The 21,895-nt window shown below is 58.2% G+C and overlaps 1 protein-coding gene across 2 annotated transcripts; it reads right to left on the reverse strand.

The window, feature by feature from the left end:
• Nucleotides 1-206: 206 nt before the first annotated feature.
• Nucleotides 207-21,337, reverse strand: ANXA6 (annexin A6). 2 transcript variants are annotated; one of them, XM_062587032.1, is made up of 26 exons: nucleotides 21,261-21,337; nucleotides 18,134-18,199; nucleotides 14,539-14,623; nucleotides 14,126-14,220; nucleotides 13,747-13,860; nucleotides 13,568-13,658; nucleotides 13,381-13,460; nucleotides 13,242-13,298; nucleotides 12,959-13,052; nucleotides 12,395-12,490; nucleotides 11,473-11,531; nucleotides 10,891-11,013; nucleotides 10,691-10,749; nucleotides 9,936-10,014; nucleotides 8,932-9,013; nucleotides 8,519-8,613; nucleotides 7,732-7,845; nucleotides 6,508-6,598; nucleotides 5,642-5,721; nucleotides 5,355-5,408; nucleotides 3,344-3,361; nucleotides 2,353-2,449; nucleotides 1,936-2,031; nucleotides 1,532-1,590; nucleotides 1,090-1,212; nucleotides 207-584 (listed from the first exon to the last, which is right to left on the reverse strand). In XM_062587032.1, exons 2-26 carry the CDS (start codon nucleotides 18,149-18,151, stop codon nucleotides 525-527), a joined length of 2,019 nt encoding a protein of 672 aa, XP_062443016.1. In that variant the 5' UTR covers nucleotides 18,152-18,199; nucleotides 21,261-21,337; the 3' UTR covers nucleotides 207-524. The 2 variants fall into 2 exon arrangements, with proteins under 2 accessions (XP_062443016.1, XP_062443017.1); XM_062587033.1 differs by lacking the exon at nucleotides 3,344-3,361.
• Between the last annotated feature and the right edge of the window lie 558 nt (nucleotides 21,338-21,895).

Here is a 21,895-nt window from a genome sequence, read left to right on the forward strand (position 1 = left end):
GAAATCCACTTGTGGCAGCCAGCCGCAGGCACATTTGGCAGCCCTGCACCCGAGTCCTGTGTGCTGCCCTCCCCAGGGCTGGCAGCCCAGCACAGGCTGGCACTGACCACATTTGCCCACAGGAGCAAGGAGAAGCTCTGATTCCTCAGCAGGAGCTTGGTCCTATCCAAACCTGCCACAATAAATAGACTGGTCTTGGCCCAGCGTCAGCAACATCAAGGTTTTATTTCTGAGATTTAAAATCGTCTTCTCTATCTGAGTAAGTTACTGGGTTAGTGGCACATTTGAGTATGAATCATTTTGCACAGAGACAGACATAATTCCCTTACACAGGCCCCTCTGCACCCCTCCCCAAGACTCCCCTGCTTGCAGCATAGTGACATTTTCTAGCACAAAGTGAGCTGTCTTCCAAGGGGAACCAAGTGTTCCCTGAAGCCCCCAAAGCTGCAGTGACATCAAGGCGGTGTGTGCGCAAATGCTGGCTCAGATGCGAAGGAAGGGCTCCCACAGCGGCCCACCGTGGCCTAGTCCTCCCCCCCGCACAGGGCCAGCAGAGCCTTGCAGTAGTCACCGGAGGTATCCTTCTGCAAGAGAAAAACCCATGTCAGAGAGCCACGTGCCGCTCTCGCTGCCCTGGGGAAGCGCAGCTTGTAGTGTGGACAGGAGCAGGACCTGCTGGCTGTCTTCCCAGTCCTAGAGGGGTGGTTGGTACAGGTGTTTTTATTGCAGATGGCATGGGGACCATAGCAAGTTCTGGGAAGCTAAAAGATGAGCACAGTCCTTGCATAGAGCTTGCTTGGGATCGCTGCAGCACTGGGGCGTGGGGCAGGCCAGCCCTCGGACACATGGGCAGTAACTCCATGTTGCAGCCAACCCACAAGGTACAGCAGGTTGGGCAGTGCAACCCCTTCACAGCCAGATCTGCTAAACCTGTGCTGTTTGGGGCTGTTTTTTGTTCCTGAGGTTGAGCCAAGCCTTTGGGTGCTTGGCTCAGCACCATTCCCAGCGCAGAGACCACACAGGCTCTGCACCGCTAGGGCTCAGAAAGAAAAGCTGACGTGCCAGGGAAGGACACCCATGGGTTCTCACCTCAATCATGCGGTGCAGTGATTTGTCAAACAGGTCTATGAACTCGCCCCGGATGTTGAGCAAATCAATCTCGCTCCGGGAGATCATGATGCGGGTGAGGGTCCTCTCATCTGTGCCGGCACCCTGCAAAGGGGAGCTTGAACAAATAACCCTAGAAGGAGAGGGGTTCTGGGAACTTCCTGCTGTCTCCAACACAGTCCAAGTCAGGGACTCCCCTCAGACATAGCACTGGGTTTGCTGCCCACAAGAGAGGGACCTGCTGCATCCCTGACTAATCCCAGATGGCCATTCCAGTAACATCTTGAGCTGAGCCTGGCCCTGCTCCCCCAGGGATGGCCAGAGGCCAAACCCCATTGCTGCTGTGGGGTTGAATCAGAGCTCCCTGAAGGGTGTTTGCCCGTCATCACCCCTGCCACCCAGCCCCGAAGGAGCCAATTTTCACCTTCATGGACTTGTAGAGCTTGTCAGCGAAGAAGGCTGGCTTGTTCTTCACACTCCGCACTGTAACACAGATTGGGGAGAGACAGTGGGCTCCAGGCTCTGCAACAGCCCAAGGGCACTGCCGAAGCCACAGTAAATGCCACTGGGCCATCATGGAAAAGACACATCCACCCTTTCACCCATCCATCAGGGCGAGCTGCAAAACCCTCCTCAGCTACAGGGCTGGCCCCACAGGATGGCCCCATGAACACCCCGATCCAGTGCCGTGCTGGGAATTTCCATGGCTTAAAGGCAATGAGAATGGGCAGGCAGTGATGCCCTGGTAAAGGGGCCTGCCAGCTGAGGCACCCAGCCTTGCTGAGCAGCCTCAAGAAAGCCTCCGAGGAGCACCCATCAGGCACTGACCGATGGCCACGAATGCATCCCGGACATCTCCTGACATCCGCTTCTTGATAGCATGCTCCACGTCGTGGTTGGTCATTTTAATGAACTCCTGAAACACTAGGGATGGATGAGAGGAGACAGTCACCACCAAGCAGCTCCATCCTAGCCCCAGATCCCCAAACCCTAAAAATTAAGACTTCTAGACCACATGAGACCGAGTCAGATGCCACCTTGGGCAGCCTCAACCAGCTCACCCCAAATGGAAGGCCACACCATCTCCTCCTGACAACCCCAGCAGATAGCTCATCCCTACCACTGAAGGGCAGAGGGTCACCCCAACCTCCCACTGCCTGGGAGCCCCGGTCTGGCCCACCCCAGGCCAAACTGAAATGGTCGTGTCCTGGCTGGGGCTGGCAGCAGCACACAATGTGGTCCTACCTCTCCGGAGGTGGGGGTAGCTGCGGGTGCACAGGATGCTGAGGAAGCGTGTCTCCAGGGAGTCACTAGAGTCATTGCTGGAGACATCAGCGAGTTTCTGCAAGAGCATCCCAGAATGAAGAGGGAGCAGGGGCAAAGGCATAATGGAGAGGGGCAGAGAGTCAAACAGCCCTTTTTGGGACAGCCACTCCTGGACTCCCTCTTGCAAAGAGGTTTCCTGTTCTTAGAAGGCTCCCTAGCTTTTTTTTTTTTTTAATAATTAAAAAATGTGTTTTCTGTCGAAGTTTTAGGAGAAGCATGCATTGGTGGTATACAGCTGTGTACACCTCCACGCACATACGTGCATACATACATTACATCTGAAAAAAAGATGATTCCCAGTTTTTATGAAAAATCTGTGTAATGCTAGTGGTTAGGATATTTCCTTTTTTTGGAGGATGTTTTGGGGGTTACAAATATTGAACAGGCAATTCAAAGCTACTAGACGCACAGACCACCCTCCTGCTGGGTCACGTTAGTGCTGTCCATGGGCAAAACCACTGCCATAGCTGGTGCCGGGCTTAGTGGAGATGCTCTACACATCACATTCACTGGGCTATTTCAGTAGAAAGATCCTCTCTCCCCAATTCCCCATATGGCAGAGAAGCCAGGCCTGAATGCTGCTCTCCCTCAACTACAGCCTTCCCCTGCAGCTAGTGGGCAGAACTGGTCCCCAGCCTCGCGAAGGGCGAGTGGGCAGCTTGTCTGTCTCCTGCCCTGCCCTCTGCAGCACTGCATCCACCTGTCTGGCAGCGCTGGGGGAAATGCCCTCACGCCAGCCTGCCTGTTGCCTCACCACCCCATCCTGCTGCGAGGAGCCTGGAGCAAAGAGGCATGCCCTCACAGCCAGAGGAGCTGGGAGTATGGGGATGCTCCTCTGGCCCAGCACCCAAGGCCTGGAGCATCCCCTTAAATATGCACAAGGTTGAGGAGCAAAAGGGCAGGCGCTCACCAGGGTCTCAGCAACAACCTGGCAGAGAGAAAGAGAGACAGGAAGACAACAGGGTCAGAAGGTGCTGCATAACCTTTATCCTTCCCTGACAAAGCGAGGGAAACATAGCAAAAAACCCCAGAAGATGTGTCCCCAGCTCCCTGGCTTCCCCATGAGTGACTGTGATCTTAGGAGCCACCCCTATCCTTTTCCTGTTTGGCCCAACACTGCTGGCTGCCAGGGGCTTTGGCCAAGCAAAGCATGCCCCTCGAGACCCCGTAGCACCCTGTCCGCACTCCCAGGCAGAAACTGCAGAGCCCCAGAGACAGGGGTGCTGGCAGGTCAAAGACCCCTTCCCCTCCCTCCCGGGAGTCTCTGGGAACAGGGAATGGAAATCGCAGGTAGGGGCACTGGGAGAAAAAAGAGACAGCGTCCTGTCGGAGCGGTGCTGGGACACAGAGGAGCCCGCAAACCCAGCCAAAGCCAAGGACTCAGGGTCTGGGTAGCACTTTCCCACTGGTACCCCGCCAGCCCGCCTGGGCTCCGTTATGAGGGGCAGCATCTTTGCGTGGCCCCAGCAGGTACAGAGGGGATGCCACAAGTCATGGCTCGTTGGACTGATGAAACCGCCGCCTGGCATGGGGACGAGCAGGGCAGGAGTGGCCGGGAGCCGGCTGAGGGCAGCCTGTCCCTCTCTGCCAAGCCCAAGCAGCAGGGGGGCAAGGGCCAGGTTTGCTGACAAAATGCAGGATACTGCCAGCACAGCTAGTCCATCCACCTAGAATACATCCCCGTGGTTTTCATCCCTGGCTCTCTCTTTCTCTGCACCAAGCAGGAGGTGAGTGGCACAGCGGCAGCGGCGCAGCAGCAGCAGTGCAGCGGCAGCGGCATCGGCTCCCTCTGCCGGCAGCAGCCCGCAGTGCTGAAGCAGAGCGGCCAGGCAGGAGTGCAGGTGCTGCAGTGAGCTCGGAGAGGCAACAGGAGGGTTGTAGGGTGGTCCCTAGGGCCAGGCCCCAGGTCTGAGGCACCGTGGAGCAATGCTCACTGCAGAAATGAGCCCCTTGCCCACTCCAGGCATCCCCCAGAGACACGTCTTGCTGCACACCAAAGGAAAGCGAGGGGATGGGGCACACCCAGCCCCGTTCTGCCACAACGCTGGGAAGCAGCCCCAGTGAACAGGACGGCAAGGCACTGTGGAGCACACAGGCACCCAGGCTGGACTCAAAACTGATCTTTCTGGCCCCATTCAGAGGTGGCTTTGCCTGCAGGTGCAGGAAAGGGAGCCCAAAGTGCACAGCACCAAGAGCTGTGGTTCTCCCGCGCCCAGGAGGCGCATGGCTCCAGAGGTGGCCGAGTGGGATCTAACACTCAACTTGGCCATCTCTGCTTGCCTGGCCTTCCCCTTCCCACCCTTGCTTACTGCAGCCCAATAAACTTGAGATGGTTTGGGTGCTGGGGCTCTCATCGCAGGTGCTGGTGACATGCTTAGGTTTCAGGCTGGCCCATGCATAACAACGAGGTGGGTGACTCCCACAGGCCAGCCCAAAGCAGCCTTTGAAACTAAAGAGCCAAATTTCAGTGTTGCTATGGGCTGCCAGACCCTGAAGTGGCAGCTCTGTACAGCCAGTGGTGCAGCAGCAGGGAGGCTCCAGGAACTGGGACTAGGAGCTCCCTGGGCAGAGTCCCAGCCTGCTCTCTCAGTTTGCAGCCTCCATATGCAGAGAAAAACCTCTGCCAGGAGCAGAGGAGCCCAAGGCACTGGCCAGGCTGTGGCAATCAGACCTCGGAGATCTGCCGCCAAAGGCTTCACTTCACCTGGCACTTCTCCTTGCAGCTTTATAGAGACACTGCCCCAGCACCGTTAGGTTCCCTGAGAATGCTATTTCCAGAGCAGGGGACATAACGTCCATCTTTTACACACAACCAGCAATACAGCACAGCCATGTTGTCTAGCTCCCGCTGAAGCTAGGAAGCTCTTAGGTGTTCCCAAATCCCACCCTGTTTGCATGGTGGGCCTCCAGTACACCCTTACCTTAGCATCTTCCTGAGCTTGTGTGAGGTTCGCTGGTCCTTCATCACGGTTGCCCTGTGTTTCAATACAAAAGTCATGGAGCTAGGGAGCTAACATCTCTGAGAAAGCCCCAATGAAGGGATGCAAACAGGGTCCACCAGCCCTGCCCAGCCACTTTGTGATACTCTCTCCTCCCCTAAACCACATCCTTGCACACACCCCCACCTGCCCCACAGAGACTCTCTCCCATGCAGCAGTGCAGAGACACTATCCCCGGAGAGAGTGCCAATCGTGAGAGCTGCCCTCACCAGAGCCAGGGAGACGAGAATCCTCTTGAAATATCCTGATGTGTCGGAGCTCAGGTCATCTTCCAGGCGCTTATGGTAGGCTGGGGAAAAAGGGGGGAGCTGAGCCTTGCATCCAGGGTCCAGCTCCACTTCCTACTTGCCAGTGCATTTTGTGCCAGCAATCCCCATGGAAACTGCTTGCACCTGCAGAGGGTGGTGGCCATCCTGTATCCTTTGCATCTCTGAAGCAAATGCCTCCACCTGATTTTGTCCAGGCCCAAGGAAATGGGAATCAGCTGGACAGCTCTAATTTTCTGGACTAGAGCAGAGCCTTCTTGTTCTAGGTGCTCAGGAAGGAAAGGAGTCATTGCAAAAAGAGATCTCTAGGGAGAAAACTGTGGTAGTAGAACTGGAAGTATTTCACCATGACTTGGAGAGACCTCGGACCCGCACACTCCTAGGGGTTACAGAGATGACTATTTAAAACCAGGGCTCTGGGATAAATGAGTCTGAGGATTTAACCTTGGTCCTGCAGCTCCTCCCATTCCCTAGGGAGAAGGGGGCATGGACAGAAGAGGCAGAGAAAAGTGTGTGGTTTAGAGATGTGAGAAATGATAGAACAGATTTGTGGATTCTGGCCAACCTTGTCCCACATTTCTGCTGCTTTTTAATGAAGGCTTGGGCCTGAATAAGCGCTGCTATTGCCTGGAAGGTCTAAGGCACCTTCGCAACATCAAGCTGTGGATCCAGCCCAGAGATAGCATCTGTACCCTGAGCAAAATGCCTCATACAGAAGTAAAGCATTAAACATACCCTTTTCTCCTTGCCAGTCCCGAGAACCCTCAGTGCACCCTGCACGCTCCCCATGCTGTGTCCTGCTGCTGTACCTTGCTGATATGCCTCGTTGATAGCCTTGATCTCCTGGTTGTTTCTTGTGGTCATGATTTCTATGAGGACGCTCTCATCTGTGCCGGCCCCCTGGAAGAGAGTAGCGTGGAGGGTACTACAACACTCAGCACAGGACAGGGGATTTCACAGCCCTCCTGCATTACTCCACCAGTGCAAAGCAAGGAGAATCTGCTCTGAGCTCAGCACTACATCATCCCCCAAATCTCTAGGTCATACAATCCCTCTCACCTCCATTTACAACTGCTTCAGTGCCACTGCCAGGCAGGGGTGCTTGGGGATTTATTCAGTCATTTCTAGGATGTGCAAGTGAACTCCCTTCCTGGAGTTCCACAAAAGGGGGGTGGGAGGGTGGTGGCCATGAAGACCAGGTTTGCTCTGAGCCCAGCAGTGTCTGTTGTCTGCGTGTCACAGGCTCCATTTCCTGCCTCTGAGTAGCAGGACACAGTTGTTACGGTTGCAAGAATTAGTATCTGCAGCCAGGAATATGCAAGACCCCAGGCTATGCCCTGCAACCTGGGCCACAGACAGCAAACCAGCTCAGGGATGAGTCCTTTTGCTCTCCAAGTCAAGCAGCAGCTCTAGGGACGTTTGAAGGGGAAGGTTTGTGGCTGCCAACAGAAACCTCCCAATGGCCCCATGGGCTGGGGGAAGCCAGCACGGAAGTGTAAAAGAGTGCTGCTGTCAGGGAGGGTCTCCAGCAGGGAGATGAAGGGTGCTCAGCCTCACCACCAGAGTGGGTCCTGCTGGCCCAGCCCAATGCATAGCACTGCATATAGCTGGTTTGCACCTATGCTGACTCTGCCCTGGCTGCCTAAGCCAGTCAACAAGGCACTGCCTCCTGCTGCAAAATGGAAATACCGTGCAAAGCAGCCTACGACCTGCTGAAAGGCTTTGGATAAAAGCTGGTAAGAGCATGCTGGCTGCAAACAAGCCATAGTGGGCTCCTAGCGGGTCTCAAGTGCAAATCAGCCTTAGTCTTGGTGCTTTTTGCTCTGCTTTCCTTTCATACGGGACATGAAGAGGTGGTGGCACACAAAGCCAGGGCTGATTCGCAGCCCTGGCTTAGTAAGGTCCATAAGAGAGAGAACAAGTGTGCCATCCTCCAACACCTCCCCCTGGACCACAGGCAGGATGGATACAAACTTAACAAATACTGTGTCATCCCCACATATTGAAGTTGGTCCTACAAGTGCTACAATTACCTCCACAGCCTTCCTCAGCTGCTTGGCATCGTACTGCGCTGGGGTCAGCATGAGCCCAAGGATCAGCTTTGCCAAGCTGCCCGACAGCTCTGATTTCAGATCTGCCATCAGGTCCTGCAAAAGCATTCAGACATTAGCCTCCGCCTGTCCCTCGCTCCTTTGGCATGGATGGATTGGCTGAGGCAAGAACAGGGAGAAAACAGGAAAACAGCATGGGATACCCACCCATGAGCAATGGAAGGAGAAATACGAGTTATTCCAAATCCTCCCTGCCAGCAGGTGGTTGTACAGAGGAAGAGCAGAGAGGAGTAAGCAGAAGTGCATTTAACCAGCTCATTAGGGCTGGAATTGCCAAAACCCTAACTTCCTCCTACAGAAGAGGAATAATATTCCTCATGCCAGATGTGATCTGCATCTCCCTGGCCTCAAAGAGACCCTCTTGCTTTGAGGTGAGGCATATCTGGGCTGACCTTCAGGGCTGTTTAAAGTCACATTTTGGGGTGTAGCTCTGGGGAAAGCCTAGTTCTGGAGTCCTCCATGTGGGACCTAGGACCTTAAAAAGTGTAGGGAAATAGATGCTCTCGCCTTGGGCTGGCAGCACACACAAAATGGGAAGCCACTTTGAAAACTTCAGTCTTTCTCAGGGGAGTCACTGCAGGACAAAGCAAGGCTCCTGGGTTCCCCCTCCCCTTCCTCCAGCGGGACTTTTTCAGTGAGGATCAGATATCAGAAAGGACACGGGCAGAAGGAAGGAAGCGTGGTGGCAAAGGGGACGGGCCCGCATTACCCTGCCGTAGTGAGCCTTGTACGCCTTTATGATCTGCTGCCTCTGGGCATTGCTCCTCTGGGTGACGACTTCAATGATGGCCCCTTCGTCTGTGCCTGCAACGACAGCAGCAATGCTGCAAAGAGCTGCAAGCCACAGCCCCCAGGGCTCTGCGCCCTCCCGGCCAGCCCAGTGAAAAGAGCCATGCCAAGCCACGCTGTCACCCATAACTGCGGCACATCACCGCCTGGTAATAGCGCGTCCCTGCAAACTGGAGACGTGGAAAAGGGGCAGTTCCCGCAACTCCAAAGTTGGCCTTTTTTGCAGCCCTGGGCAGGCCAGAATGTTTTTTCTGCTCCCTGATCCAAAGAGCCTCTCCCTCACGGGCCAGGAGATGCAGGCTTGCCAGTGCTGTGCACACAATACCTACTTACCCAGCCCCTTCATCGCCTTCCTGAGCACCTGCGCATCACCATCATCATTGAAGCTTCCTGCAGGGAGCACGGTTCCTCGCAGCTGCAGAGGCACAGAGGGGTTTTAGGCTCACTCCTGAGGGAGGCTGGGGAGGAGGGTGGCAACCAGCAAGCCGAGGCCAAAGCAAGTGGTAGGCTAGTGCAAGTGCTGGGGCTCAGCGCAGATGTGCCCTAACTGCCACCTTCCAAAGGGCAACCCACAGCCAGGCCAGCAGAGGCTGGGAAGGAGATGGCAGTGGACACTGGTGTCTTGGTGTGGCACTTGGTGCAGTAACCTTCTTCCTGACTGTGTGGGCACCTCTGCTGGGTTTAACTGCATCATTTGCAAGCCAAAAGGGGAATAACTGAAAGGATTCCTGCTCCTTCCCCCAGTCAGGTGTAATTCTGCCCTCCTAGCTCCTTTCACAGCTTACAGCGAAGTGAACAGGGCACTTAGCCTTGTGTGCTGCACCCAGGGAGCTTTTCTACCCATCTCTTCCTATCACCTGCAGCCAGATGAGCACCCTTCCCATACACCTCCCTGCCACATGCACAGTGCATGCTACCTGGGGCGTGAGGGCCAGCAGACCTCCCACTGGCCGAGCCTCTAGCTCCAGCTTCAGTGCAAGCTGCCCATAAGGAGCTCAGCCCTGGAGAGGGGACATCTCTGCTACGCACTGAAGCTGAGGCTGCACGTGGTGCATTGCACAAACATGCCGTGCCTGCTATCCCAGCAAGATCGGGCTTTAGAAACGAGGTCTGGTTAGTGGAGACCACGGCACTGCCAGGATTATGTCATGCCAATCTCATGCCCAACACCAGAGAAGAGCCAAAGGTCTCAAGAGAAGAGAGCAGGAGGCAGAGAGGAGGTGCCAGACTGGCTGCAGCCTCTCAGCAAGCCCTGGCGTGCAGAAAGGAGAAGCAGTGATTTTCAAGCTGGCAGGGAGCTGAGCAAGGGACGCAGGCAGGAGGGGAACGGTGCTGACCTCTACTTTAGCCACTGCACTATACTCCCACATCCGGTAGGCCACCTGCGCCGCTTCAGGGAAGAACTCACCTGCGGCACTGCAACAGGAGGGCAAGGACACAAGGACAGTGAGCAACGGAGCTGCTGCGCATGGCACAGGGCAGCCAGTGCTGCCACCAGGCACCGATGCCGCCACATCAACCTGGGGCCAAGAGCTGGCTCCAGTCCCACTGTGGAGCACCCTACAACACATCCTGCTCCACCACTCAGCAGTACCAGCAGCAGCCGGGCTGGCAGTGGTGCGAGGGGGTTGCACACCAGTTACCTGTGTGAGGGCAAGCAAGCAGCCAGTGGAGGGAGCCTTGGGGGTGAGGGGGAAGCAGGCCATGAACTGTCTCCACTGCCCCTCCAAAGCATCCTCCCACCAGCCTTGCCTTTCCCAATCTCTCAGCCTCAGGGATAGGAGGATGCACAGCCCCTCTTGCCAGCTGCCCCAGCGTCCCCTGCCTCTGCAGGGCTGCCTCCACAAGCCGGGGGGGACATGGTGCTGTGGTTTGTCACACAGAGGGGCCACAGAGCCCTCTGAACTGAACTGCTCCCATTGCAAGTGCTGCCGCTCCTGTCCAGCTCCTGATCTGGAGCAAAACCTGCCAGCAAGATGTTCCACAAGGCTCTGCAGGAGGCCAGGAGGTTTGCACCCAGCACCCAGGACAACCCCAAGGTCACCCAGAGGAATGGTCCAAGAGAAAGACAGGTAGCGATATGCGCTCTTACTCATCGTCGCCTCCACACAGTTTCAGCAGGGCCGTTTTGTAGTCACCAGATGTATCTTCCTGAAAAGACAGTTGGAGACAGAGAATTGCACACAGCAAGCTGGACAGGGTGTTCAGCCCTCCTGAGTATGCTGGTGTCAGGGTGAGAACACTGCTAACAGGAGTTCAGCAGACGACTGTCAGGGAACCCCTGATGTTTACCTTTATCATGTTGTAGAGAGACTTCTCATATTTGGTCCTGAACACCTCTCGGATGTCCAGCATGTCAATCTCGCTGCGAGAGACCATGATGCGGATCAGCGTGTTGTCCCTTGTACCCAGCCCCTGCAATGGATGAGTCCCGGGATCAAGCCTTGGAAGAGCAAACAGTGAGGGCTGGGCAGCCTGCTTGGCCCTGCCATGGGCTTAGCCCCAGGGACTAGCCTGGGGAGGTCACTCAGCCCATCGCATCTGGAACCGTTTATCAGATTTCCACCCAGCTCCAGCTAAATGAAGAAGTGCTTTGAAGGTTTGCTCTGCTGGAGAAGATGACTTCATGTCTACCCTGGGGTGCAGGGAGGGGAAGAGCAAAGACCCCACAGTCTTATAGATCCTGTCTTCATAGACAGGCTATCAGCCTGCCCTATAGCATCCACTCTACTGCTGGCACGCCATGGCATGGAGCAGGAGAGAGACGTGCAGGGCTTCTCATTGGCTCTAAGGAAGAGGGCTTGCATGTCGGGGCAAGGCTTTCCTCTGCTCTGCTCCCCTAGCACTGGCTCTGAAAGGGGATGATGCACTCACCTTCATGGCCTTGTGGAGCCTTTCAGCAAAATACTCTGCTGTGCTTCTGATGCACTTCACTGGGGGGGAAATAGAGGGGAGGTGAGAGAGGCCAGGAAGCGGTCAGACTGCTCTCACTCAGGCCCCTGACCCAGGGGCATCAGCTAATGCTCCACACCTCCAAGCTCCCATTTCCCTTTCCTGGCCCAAGCCTCTCAGTCACCATACCACCACCCATCCTTCTAGCTGTCTGCTTTCACTGGCTTCCCTGGAGCAACCAACCCTTGGTGCCTCCTCTGAACGACTTTATCTACCCACAATCCAGAGCCATCCCCTTCACAGCTACGTGCTTCGCTGTGTCTCAGACACTGTGGTTATTGTCTGCTGCCATTAGCTGTAAATCAGTGCAACATCAGGCACTGCCACAGGCTGGTCCAAGCAGGACCTCCATGGTTCCTCTCCTGCACAAGGAACTTTTCATCTCTTGTCCATTTTCAGTTTTTATAGCAATGGGGATATGGACATACGAGCATTTGCTGGCTCCTGGCCCCCAATTCATGCAGCAGGAGCACAGACAGTCCAACAACAGCAGAGAACGGCCTGCACGTTCACTGGAAGGTGCATGGGGGAGCTGCCTGTAAACACTCATGGCACATGTGGTTGGAACGGCACAGAATGACCAGTTTTAGGTGTGAATGGCTGTTTATCATGAATGTTATCTGAGCCAGTCCCCAGGACAGGCATCTCTCAATTCTCATACACTAAGAGTTCATGCTGTTCTTCACACACATCCCTCCCAGGAGCATGTGCCCAGATTTGAGCTACCTAACACCAGGCACAGCTGTAAGAGCATCAGCCCCACCAACTCTTTCATTAAGACCTCAGATCCCCAGCAAGGCAAATAATATTTTGGCAGCACCCTTGACCACTGGGGCTGACTTACCCACTGCCAGCATCAGCTTTTCAAAGTCGCCGGACAGCTCTCCCCGGATGCTCCTCTCAATTGGCTTCCCTGAAATCTTCAGGTACTCGTCAAAAACTGCAGAGCACAAGTGAGACAAGATCCCGGCTGAGCCCTCCCGAAATGGCCAGCACATGCTGGCAGGAGCAGTGCTGCCCCCTTGGGGGACGTGATCCACTCTGCGGCAGGACATCCCGACAGCTTAGGTGCTGCATATGCAGATGGCAAAGGTGGCCCTATGCGTGCGGCCGCTGTGGGGCAAAGCAGAGCATCTCCTCTACTCCTTTGGTTGTCTGTCCAGCCAGATGAGCCACTTGGGGCCCAGCTGACCCCACAACTTTAAGGCCCAGTTTGCTGCTCAGCACTATACTAAGAAGTGCTTTCAACAAGGATGTCACCATCAGTGCAGACAAGATCATGGCACTTGGTCAGCAGATGATGGAGCCCTGGGGACCCAGGTGTCCAGCCAGGCGGACTTGGCAGGAGGAGCTGCCCAAACCCTACAGCTACCCTCAAACCAGCCCTGAACTCATGGGAAACGCTCACCCAAGCGGAGGTGCTGCTTGCTTCGCCGGCCCAGGATGTAAATGAACTGGGCCTCGTCAGTGCCCCATTTCAGCTCGCCGGCTTCCAGAAGATCCTTGAGGGACGGGAAAGATGGCAGAAAGCCCAAATCAGTGTCGTTCAGGCTAGTCTCTGCACAAGCATAGGCACCCTTGATATCCACTGCATTTCACAGCCTCAGAGCTGGACTGTCCCAGCGTGACCAGCACCTCCATGCCATCCCTGCCCAAATGTCATGCCATCCCAGCAATCCACCAGGCCTCACCCTGGCATCCTGCTCCACAAGGTCCTCGCTCACCACGTCATCCTCCTCCCTGGTGCCCTGTGGGACAAACATTGGCTCAGCCCTGCTGGGCTCCCTTGGCTACCACCAGTGCAGGACAAGAGAGGCTGGCTGGACCTACCTGAAGCAGAACAACAAGCATCTTCTTGAAGTGACCTGATGTGTCTCCAACAATGTCAGCCTCCAGGTCCCTCTCATAAGCTAGTGGAAAGAGGAGAAGTCAGGGCCTGGAGCCAGATCCCCTTAACTCTGCCCCTTGCCCCAGCCTGAGGAGGCACAAGTATCCCCTGCCCACCCCCAGCTCTCACCATCCTTGTAGGCAGCCACAAGGTCATGGATCTCCTGGTTGGTGCGGGAGGCAAGAATCTCAATCAGACACTTCTCGTCGGTGCCAATACCCTGAGCGGAGAGATGGGGCCCCATGAAATGTGGGGTGAGCTGGGGCAGCCAGGGAAGGGCTCCACATGGACTGCCCCCAACCTCTTACCGCAATGGCATCTTTGATCTCCTTGGCATCACTGTAGGCAGGAGGCCGCATCAGGCTCACAATCAATCGCTCGAACTTCCCCGTCAGCTCATACTTGAGGTCTGCGATGAGGTCCTGGCAGAGAGGGGGAGAAAGGGGCTGGGAAAGGCCAGCTCCCACCTGCGGCGAGCAGCAGGTCCTGTCGCTGGCCCAGGTGAGCATCTCTGGCTCTGAGGGGCTGTAGGAGGACTAAAGCTGGGAGGCCCTTTCCTCCTTCGCAGGTTGTGTGACTCAGGGCTGGGGAGCTGCAGGAGTCCTGTGGGGGCTTGTTGGGGGAGCTGCTGCCAGCCTGCAATGGTGGCAGGGGCACTGGCCAGGGAGGAGGTGTTTCTGCTATTACCTTCCCATAGAGAGACTTGTAGGCTTGGCAGATCTCCACTCGCTGCTTGTTGCTTCTGGATGTGATGAGGTCCAGGATGGCCTCCTTGTCACTGCCTGCAGAAGAGAGCCCGTCAGTGGCATTTGTCTCATCCCCCACATCTGGGCTCCTCTTAAAGATCCTGCCATGCCCAAAGCTGTTTCTGATTCTGGGCTGGGAGGAGGAACAGGATGGGCAGAGCCAAGGGGCAACGCCTGCCGTGCTCTGGTGCTGATGGGGAGCAAATAAGAGTCAGGAAAAGTCTGGCAGGCTGCTAAAAGGCAGGTGGCTGAAAGGGCAGTGATACAAGATGCTCAAACATGCAAGGAGTCAACCCAAAGGACTAGGGGACATTAGGACAACCCTGGGGTGATGGTTGAGAAGAGCATCCATACCAAATCCCTTCATGGCATTGTACAAGGCCTCTGCATCCTGGCTGGCATCAAAGCCTGGGAAATCCTTCACTGACCCCCTGTAGACCTAGAAGAAAGGAGATAAGAAAATGAAAGGAGAAAAAGATACTCCCATGGCTCCACCCCCCTCTCCCAGCCAGGCCCAGTTTGGACATCATGGCAGAAAAAAAGAGGGAAAAAGAAGTCAAAAGGTGGAGATGCAGATGGTGAGCAGGAACAGGGTGAGATCAGCTCTCTTTTGGGGCTCTCTGAAGGCAAAGCTTGCTTCAAACGTAAGTATTTGTTCCTCTTTTCAATTATTTCCTCTCATTTGTTATCCAGCATAAATTGTTTGCATTCCAGGTCATTGTAGTACATGACCTTCCCTCTCTTATCTCAGTGGCATTGTTCTTTATTTGCCCATTGTACTGTATATTTAAAAGTTAAACACAATCTTCCTTATCCATGTCAGCAAGAGCCAAGCGTTTGGGCAGGTTCCTTGAACACTTTTGCTTTCCAGCTGGGAAGAGAGACTGTGGGGAGAGACTTTCCCAGGAACCTGAGAAATCCCCCAGGTTCACTCCAGCTGCTCCTCGGCTCCTTCGGGGCTTTCAAGCTTCTACACAATGGATACACCAGGAAGGAGATCATGTAAATGAAGATACAAGGGGAAATGGGGCCAGCACTTTCCCCACATATCCCCGATTCCCTCCTAGCTAGTTAGCTCTGAAGCAGATCACACAAGGAATTTGCCCGCACAAAACCTGGGGCAGGAGCTCTGACCAAAAGCAGCCTAAGCCCAGGGTGGAAGCAGATCTGAAACCAGCTTGGCTCCACATTCCACATAAGGAACTGAAAAATCTCCCCACTGGAGAAGGAAAGAGCTGAACAGCAAATTTTCCTTAGGGTCATTCCTGGGGAACAGAAAAGGGAACAGCAGGCTGCAAGCCAGATCAAGAAGCTTCACTGAGCTGCTTCAGGACCCTCGAAAACTCTGACGGCATGTAATTCAACCCAGTTTTTATTGTATACCAAGCAGGTACATACATCTCCCCAGGCTTGCTCACTCAGGAAGAGCTGCTGGGCTTGATTAAAATCCCTGGGAGCTGCACAAAGACTCAAGACTTAAAGCCAGCTTGTCCCCAGACAGGATGGGAACCACCAGTGCCACGTCCCTGACAGGGTGAGGGCATCCAGGAAGGAAACCAAGGGAAGGGGCAAGGAAGCATTCCATACCTGCAGCCCTCTCGCCCTGCAAGGGGCCTGCTGGGCCCGACATGGGAGGTCCCCTCATCTGCTGGGCCACACAAGATCGGCTCCGCCAGTTCCTCTGGGCGCTCGGCCCCTTGCACCACAGCAGTGGGGCAGCCAGCGTGAGGGGCTGGCGCATGGGAACACACTGGGCGCTGGAGCTCGGCCAGGAGCAGAGCCACCACGGGGAACAGCTGCTCACATTGCGGCACAACGCAGTGAGCAAGAGATGGGGAAAGCCTCTTTCCCCCGCAAGAAACACTCCAGGCTTGGTGGGCCCTCCTTGGATCTCCCGCATGGCGACGGCAAGGTCTGGCAAGAGGAGAGCCCGTCCTTGTCCTTCGAGGCGCGCAGGGAGCCAGGCAGGCACCCTTGGACACTGAGACTTTGCCGGGGATGGGGACGGGATCGTATTGCAGGTGATTCACTGGGAGGCTGGATTTAGCCCAGCTTCCCGTAAGCTCCCAAGGCCCTTCTCGCTCAGCAAAGACAGCTGCCCACACACATGCCTGGCAGAGGTGCAGACCGGGAGTTATCGGGCACAGGAGTTGCTTGGAGGCTGTGGCAGCGAGAGGACAACGGGTGGCAAGAGAGTGCTGGCACATGGGGCTGGCGGGCAGGTCTTGGCCCTCCTTAAACAGGGACGAGGAACAGCGCCCGGCTCCTACCCTGCCAGCTCCGTTGGCCAAGCAGCCTCCCCTCCGAGCATCAGCTGCTGCTGCGTAGGGGAAACTGAGGTAGGAGCTCAGCACTGCGCCTCACCCAGTGCTCCCTGCACGCTCGTAGGAACAAGCCCTAGGGTGGTGCAGAAATGTCCCTTGGGAGGGAAATGGCATCCTGCTGCTGTGCCCTCCTCGCACCTCCATCCCCCTTTGCATCCCCCCGACTTCAGCTGCTTGTGAGCCCTCCCCCCCTCCAGGCTCTGAGTCACTGCAGCCCGCCGGCTCGGGGAGCTATAAATAGGCCAGGCAGGGGCCGGGAGGGCGGAGGCAAAATTCCCGGCGAGGCTTCACGCTCTCCTCTCTGCCGGCTGCTCAGCCGCTTGGGCCCCTGGACTTCCTACCAGCCCTGCTGCCCCCTCAGCTGGCTCTGCTCCGCCGCAGGGGTGGCACCAAGGGGTGCCCGGCGTTCCTGTGCCGGGGGGTGACACGGACCCTCCTCCAGCGCCAGGAGCCCGCGTGCAGCTCCGGGTGCCAGGGAGGCAAAGCCTTGACCCTCTCCCAGCCCTGCCGTGGGCTCCGCGCACAGCTGCAGGTTGGGATGCGCAATCGTGCTGTGCCTCAGTTTCCCACCTGGAGGTGGGTGGGAAGCACAGGCTGCGGATAACGGGGTCTGAGGCAGTAGCTGCCCATTTCCCTGAGGGAACAGAAACCGGAGCCTGGCCCAAGGGGCAGGGCAGGGGTCTGCAGATGGCTTGGGAGTGCCCTGCCCTGGTCAGGCCAGCTGGGACCCCGCGGGCAGGGTGCAACCCCGTACAGCTGCAAGCTGGAGCTGCTGGTTTTCCACCCACGCCGAGACGTTTTCCTGGCTGCAGGGGGGCATTTGGGGCATTCGCTCACCGAGCTGCCAGATGGCAGGTTGCAAAGGCACCTGCGCCTGGAGGGAAGCGAAACTTGGGTGCCCTCAGAGAGAAAAGCCAGGTTGGGAGGGGAGCAGGGGCAGCCTCGGGCCTCTCCGGCAGGCAGGGAAGGCAGGAGACGGGGGCTCTCCCAACCCGAGGGTGCCCACGTGCCCAGGCCACAGCCAGGGCTGCCCCACACACGCCCCCCACCCCCAGCCCGGCCCCTGCCCCGTGCTGGCAGACGCTGCCCTTCGGGGAGCCCCGGCCGACACAGGCTGGGCAGCGCAGTCCCGGCCCCGCTGGGGCTGTCGCTGCATCAGGACGCACGCGGGCAGCAGGAGCCAAACCCGGCTGAGCTGCTTACTGCGGGCCGCACGCCGGCCTCTCTCCGATGTCTTTTCTCCCCTGCTAAACACCAAATCCCTGCTGCAATGTCCATTTTCCTCCCCATCCCAGAGCCCCACTTCCCTCTCCCATCCCGCTTTGTTCCCAAGAGGATTTTTGTGCTTCTCTCGCAGCTTCTTCCCAGCTTCCCTCCGCCCTTCCCCCCATCTGCTCCATCCCTGTCCCTATGGAGCCAGCTGGAGCGGGAGAAATGTAAACAGGCTCCACGGCAGGATCTTACCCCGCACCCGCCACCGCGGTGCGGCTGTGGGACACAGCTGCCGCTCGGGTATGGCTTGCCCCGCAGCCAGGCTCTCGGAGCCGGGAAGGGCATCCCGACGAGAGCCAAGGCAGCCCCGGGGCCGGCCCTGCCGCAGCGCCCACGGGCGGGGTGCGCCGTACCTTTCCTTTGGGTGCCATGGCTCCTGCAGGTACGGAAATCACCGGCACAAAGGAGAGGAGAAGGAGCTGTGGGAGGAAAAACAAACAAGCAGATATGAGCTGGAGCATCTCTGCATGAGGGGTCGCTCTGATGGGAAGTCAGGCTCCGATCCTTGGCCGGGGCACCCCTTCCTCAGCCAGGGAGAGCTGAGGACCCCCCGCCGGAGCTGGGACACGGCTCTCGGGGCCGGCCATGGAGCTTGGCTCCACGCAGCCCTGGCATTCGCTGGGCTGACACACAGCCATTTCCGCAGCGTTTTCATCTCCCATTCTGCCCCAATGGGTCTACAAGGGGCCCCTTGCAGGCAACGAACTGGGAGTACAATCTTGCCAGCTCCACGGCAAGGAGCACGCCTGCAGCGCTGGGACTAGGTTGCCCTGCAGAGCCAAGGCCCTTTGCTGCTGGCACCAGTCAGGGATCCAGCAGCAGCTGCAGAAACGCGAGCGGAGGTCTGCCCCGGCACGGCTTCCTGGAAGTGCAACGTTAGGCGGTCAGCACCAAGAGGAACCAAGAGAGGAAGAAAGTGCTGAATATGTGGAAATAGGCTGAGTATCCTCCGTGGGAACAGCTGCTGCTGACTGCCCCCGCTGCACCCCACAGCAGGGTCCTGCCGGGAGCTCCAGCCACAGTGGCGCATAGGAGCTCCCCACTCCTCTCCCCATCTCCTCACTCCCCACGCAGCCCTCTGGGCCTTGGAGGAGCTGGGGCCACCCCGGCTTCAGCAGCTGCTGGGGAAAATCCCACTGTGCCGGGGGTGGCAGCACCAGGCGGCTCCCCGCGAGGTCCCCCTGGCTTTATCTGAGTTTTAGTGCACCAATTTGAGCCCTGTTATCAGTCAAAGATGCAGAGCAAAGCCCAGGAAACACAACTCTGTTTCTAGGGTAACTAACAGATTGTTGTCTAACATCAAGTACCATTTATAGCTATAGTTAATCTACCGCAGCATGGGCCTTCCCTGCCCCCACGGAGAAAGTCCCCAAAGAGCACGGTTTGCACCAAGAGCCCCGAGAGCCGGCGGAAGGAGAGGAACAGCTGGAAAATGGAGCGCGGCCACGAATGAATCTCCTAAGCGTCATCTGAGCCGCTCGGCTTCTCGAGCTAGGAGTCACATCCCCCTTCCCGCCGCGAGCCAGGCTCGGCCGCCATCCTCGACACGTTGCAAGAAAACACAAAGTGCAGCAGGCATTTTGCACCAAGGCACAGCCAGCGAGTCCTGCCCGGCCCCTTGTCCTGAGCGGCAAGTGAGGGGATTTCTGCCCCAAGCAGAGCTGAATTTCATGCCAGCAAGCGACTACAGAGGAAAAAAATATATCCATCACAAGAACTTCCTGGGCACCGCCCCACATCCCTGCAACAGGGAGGCTGCCAGCAGCCAAGGAAGGGCGTGCTCGGTGCCCTGCGATGCAGGGGAGCTCGCTATCAGACAAGCCTCCCCGCTCAAACTTCTGGCCCCTAGCACCCCCACGGATGCCGTTGCTGAGAGGAGGAAGTTTTGTTAGCCCCTTCTTCTTCTTTTTTTTTTTTTTTTTTGAGGCTGGGGTGGGGGGCCCCTGGAGCGCCTCGGTGCCTCCGTGCACAGCCTGGGGCTGCACTGCGGACCGGCTGCTGGGCAGGCGCCAGGCACAGGAGGATCTGGTGGCCCCTGGGAGCTGGGTGCTGGGCACCCTGCCCACAGACACTCCCCCCCCCCCCAATACACACACTGAGCCGCTTGCAGCAGGCTGGGGAGCAAAACACTGCTCTCAGAGGCTGCAACCCTCTATGAGGATTACACCCTTTTCTCCTCGGATTAGGGGGCAGCATGGCAAAGACAGCGGGCTTGTGGAGGCCTGGCCGGCTCCGGAAGGACACAGCTGAGCCCTGGTGCCACCTTGCTGCGTCAGGAGGCCCAGGCAGCCTGTATGCTGCTGCAGTCCCGAAGCCCCGTGCCCCCCAGGAAACACAGACCGCCGTGTCCAGCACAGCTCCCCTGCCTCCTCCCCTCCCCTTCTGCATGCGGCAACGGGGCTGAGACTGCGCAACTCATCTCAGCAGAGGCTGAGAATCCCCTACAAAGCTGGATGCACACTCCATCGCTCTGTCCCCTGCCTCCGGGTGAGGCTGCTTTTGAAGCCGGCCACGTGGCTGATCACTCCTGGCTGCAGCAAGACCTCCACAGAGGCCCAGCTCTGCCCTTGACAGCAGGCAAACTTACCGCCGGCTTGGAAAGGACGTCCCAGAGCTGCACGGGCTCTGAGACAAACAGGCTACCGATGGGAAGGCGGTAATGCCCACAGGAGGCCTGGCCCCTAGACCCTCGGCAGGGGGTTACCCCACTGCACGCACCTCCCGATCCGGGGAGTACAGAGAGGTGTGGGCAGCAGGGGGGTCCTGGGCAGCAAGTGCTGCAAGAACCCCCAGAGGATTTACATACCCGATCCCTGGCATCGTTCCCCAGAGCTCTCAGGCCTCTGCAGAATGAACAAGCTCTGCACAAAGAACCTTTCCCCAAAGCACTGTCCGTGCCCACAGCTCGCAGCTCCTGCGGCTCTCCGGGCCCCGCCGCGGCCCGCCAGCCTCGGACTGTCACTGCTTTCAAGGGCCTCGTCCCCGCACCCGGGAGCTATTCCGGCACCTCCGGCCGGCGCGGCGCGGACGGCTCTCCGCGAGCGCCCGGCACGCCCGCACACCCGCCCGCCGCCTGCTCGCAGCTTAGAGCAGCATCCTCCAGAAAGGGCAACACCGGAGCGAGGCAAGGAGGCCGCAGAAAACCCTCTCCCCCCTTCCCAAGCAGCAAAAAAGCCCCCCGCCCTTTGAGACCTATGCGCGTTTGTAACACCGCGCAGTCCCTATCCCCGGGGAAAGTTTCCTGGAAAAGCAGAGGGACTTTCCCCGCGGGGAGCGCGGCTCCGAGCGTCGCGCCGGGGCCCCGGGCGGCTCCGCAGCCCGCCGGGAGCCGCCCGGGGCTGCGCCGCATCCCCGGCCGCGGGCGCGCACCGTGCCCGCCGGCCCGGCCGCCGCCCCTCCGCGGCTCTGCTGGCCGCTCCGCGGCTCTGCGCTGCGCTCCGCCGCGCTGCGCTCCTCCCGCCCCTCGGCCCCGCCGCTCACCTCCGCGCAGCCCGTGCCGGCGCTGCCCGCGCGTCCCCGCGGCCGTGCGCGCCCGTCCCCGCGGCGCGGCCCTTCCCTGCCCCCGCCGGGCGCGTCACGGCGCCGCTGCCCGCCAATGGCCGCGGCGCGGCCGGGCTCGGGGCCCGCCCGGGCTCGGGGCCCGCCCCGCCGCGCCGGGGGGCCGGGGCCGGCCGAGCGCCGCCCGCGGCAGCGGCCGCGCGGGGCCGGGGGCCGCGGCTCGGGGCGTCCTCCGCGCCCCGCAGCCCCCCGCGAGGATGAGGTGCTGCGGCGAAGCCGCGGGCTCAGACGCACCTTTGGTCTCCCCGAGATGCCGGCGGGTTTTCAGCCCGCTGCGCTCCCTGCTGCGCCCAGCAGCCGTTTCCTTCGCCATCTCATCGTGGTTAACCCTGTGCTCTTTCCCACACGCGTTTCCCCCGGCTGCAGTGGGCTGGAGGAGCTGCCTGGGCTCTCCGCAGCAGAAGGAGCGGGCAGTGGTGTCCATGGCCTCACTTACACCCACAGGAGCAGGAAAAGCCAAGCCCTTCTGCTCCTTTAGGACAGTTAGAGAGGAAGCAGATACCAAAACAAAACTCTTCAGGTACCCAAGCCCAGGTGGCACCTGCTGGCTGGAGCAT

The sequence above is a fragment of the Rhea pennata genome, chromosome 14 (assembly GCF_028389875.1).
Source record: "Rhea pennata isolate bPtePen1 chromosome 14, bPtePen1.pri, whole genome shotgun sequence".
Taxonomy (NCBI): domain Eukaryota; kingdom Metazoa; phylum Chordata; class Aves; order Rheiformes; family Rheidae; genus Rhea; species Rhea pennata.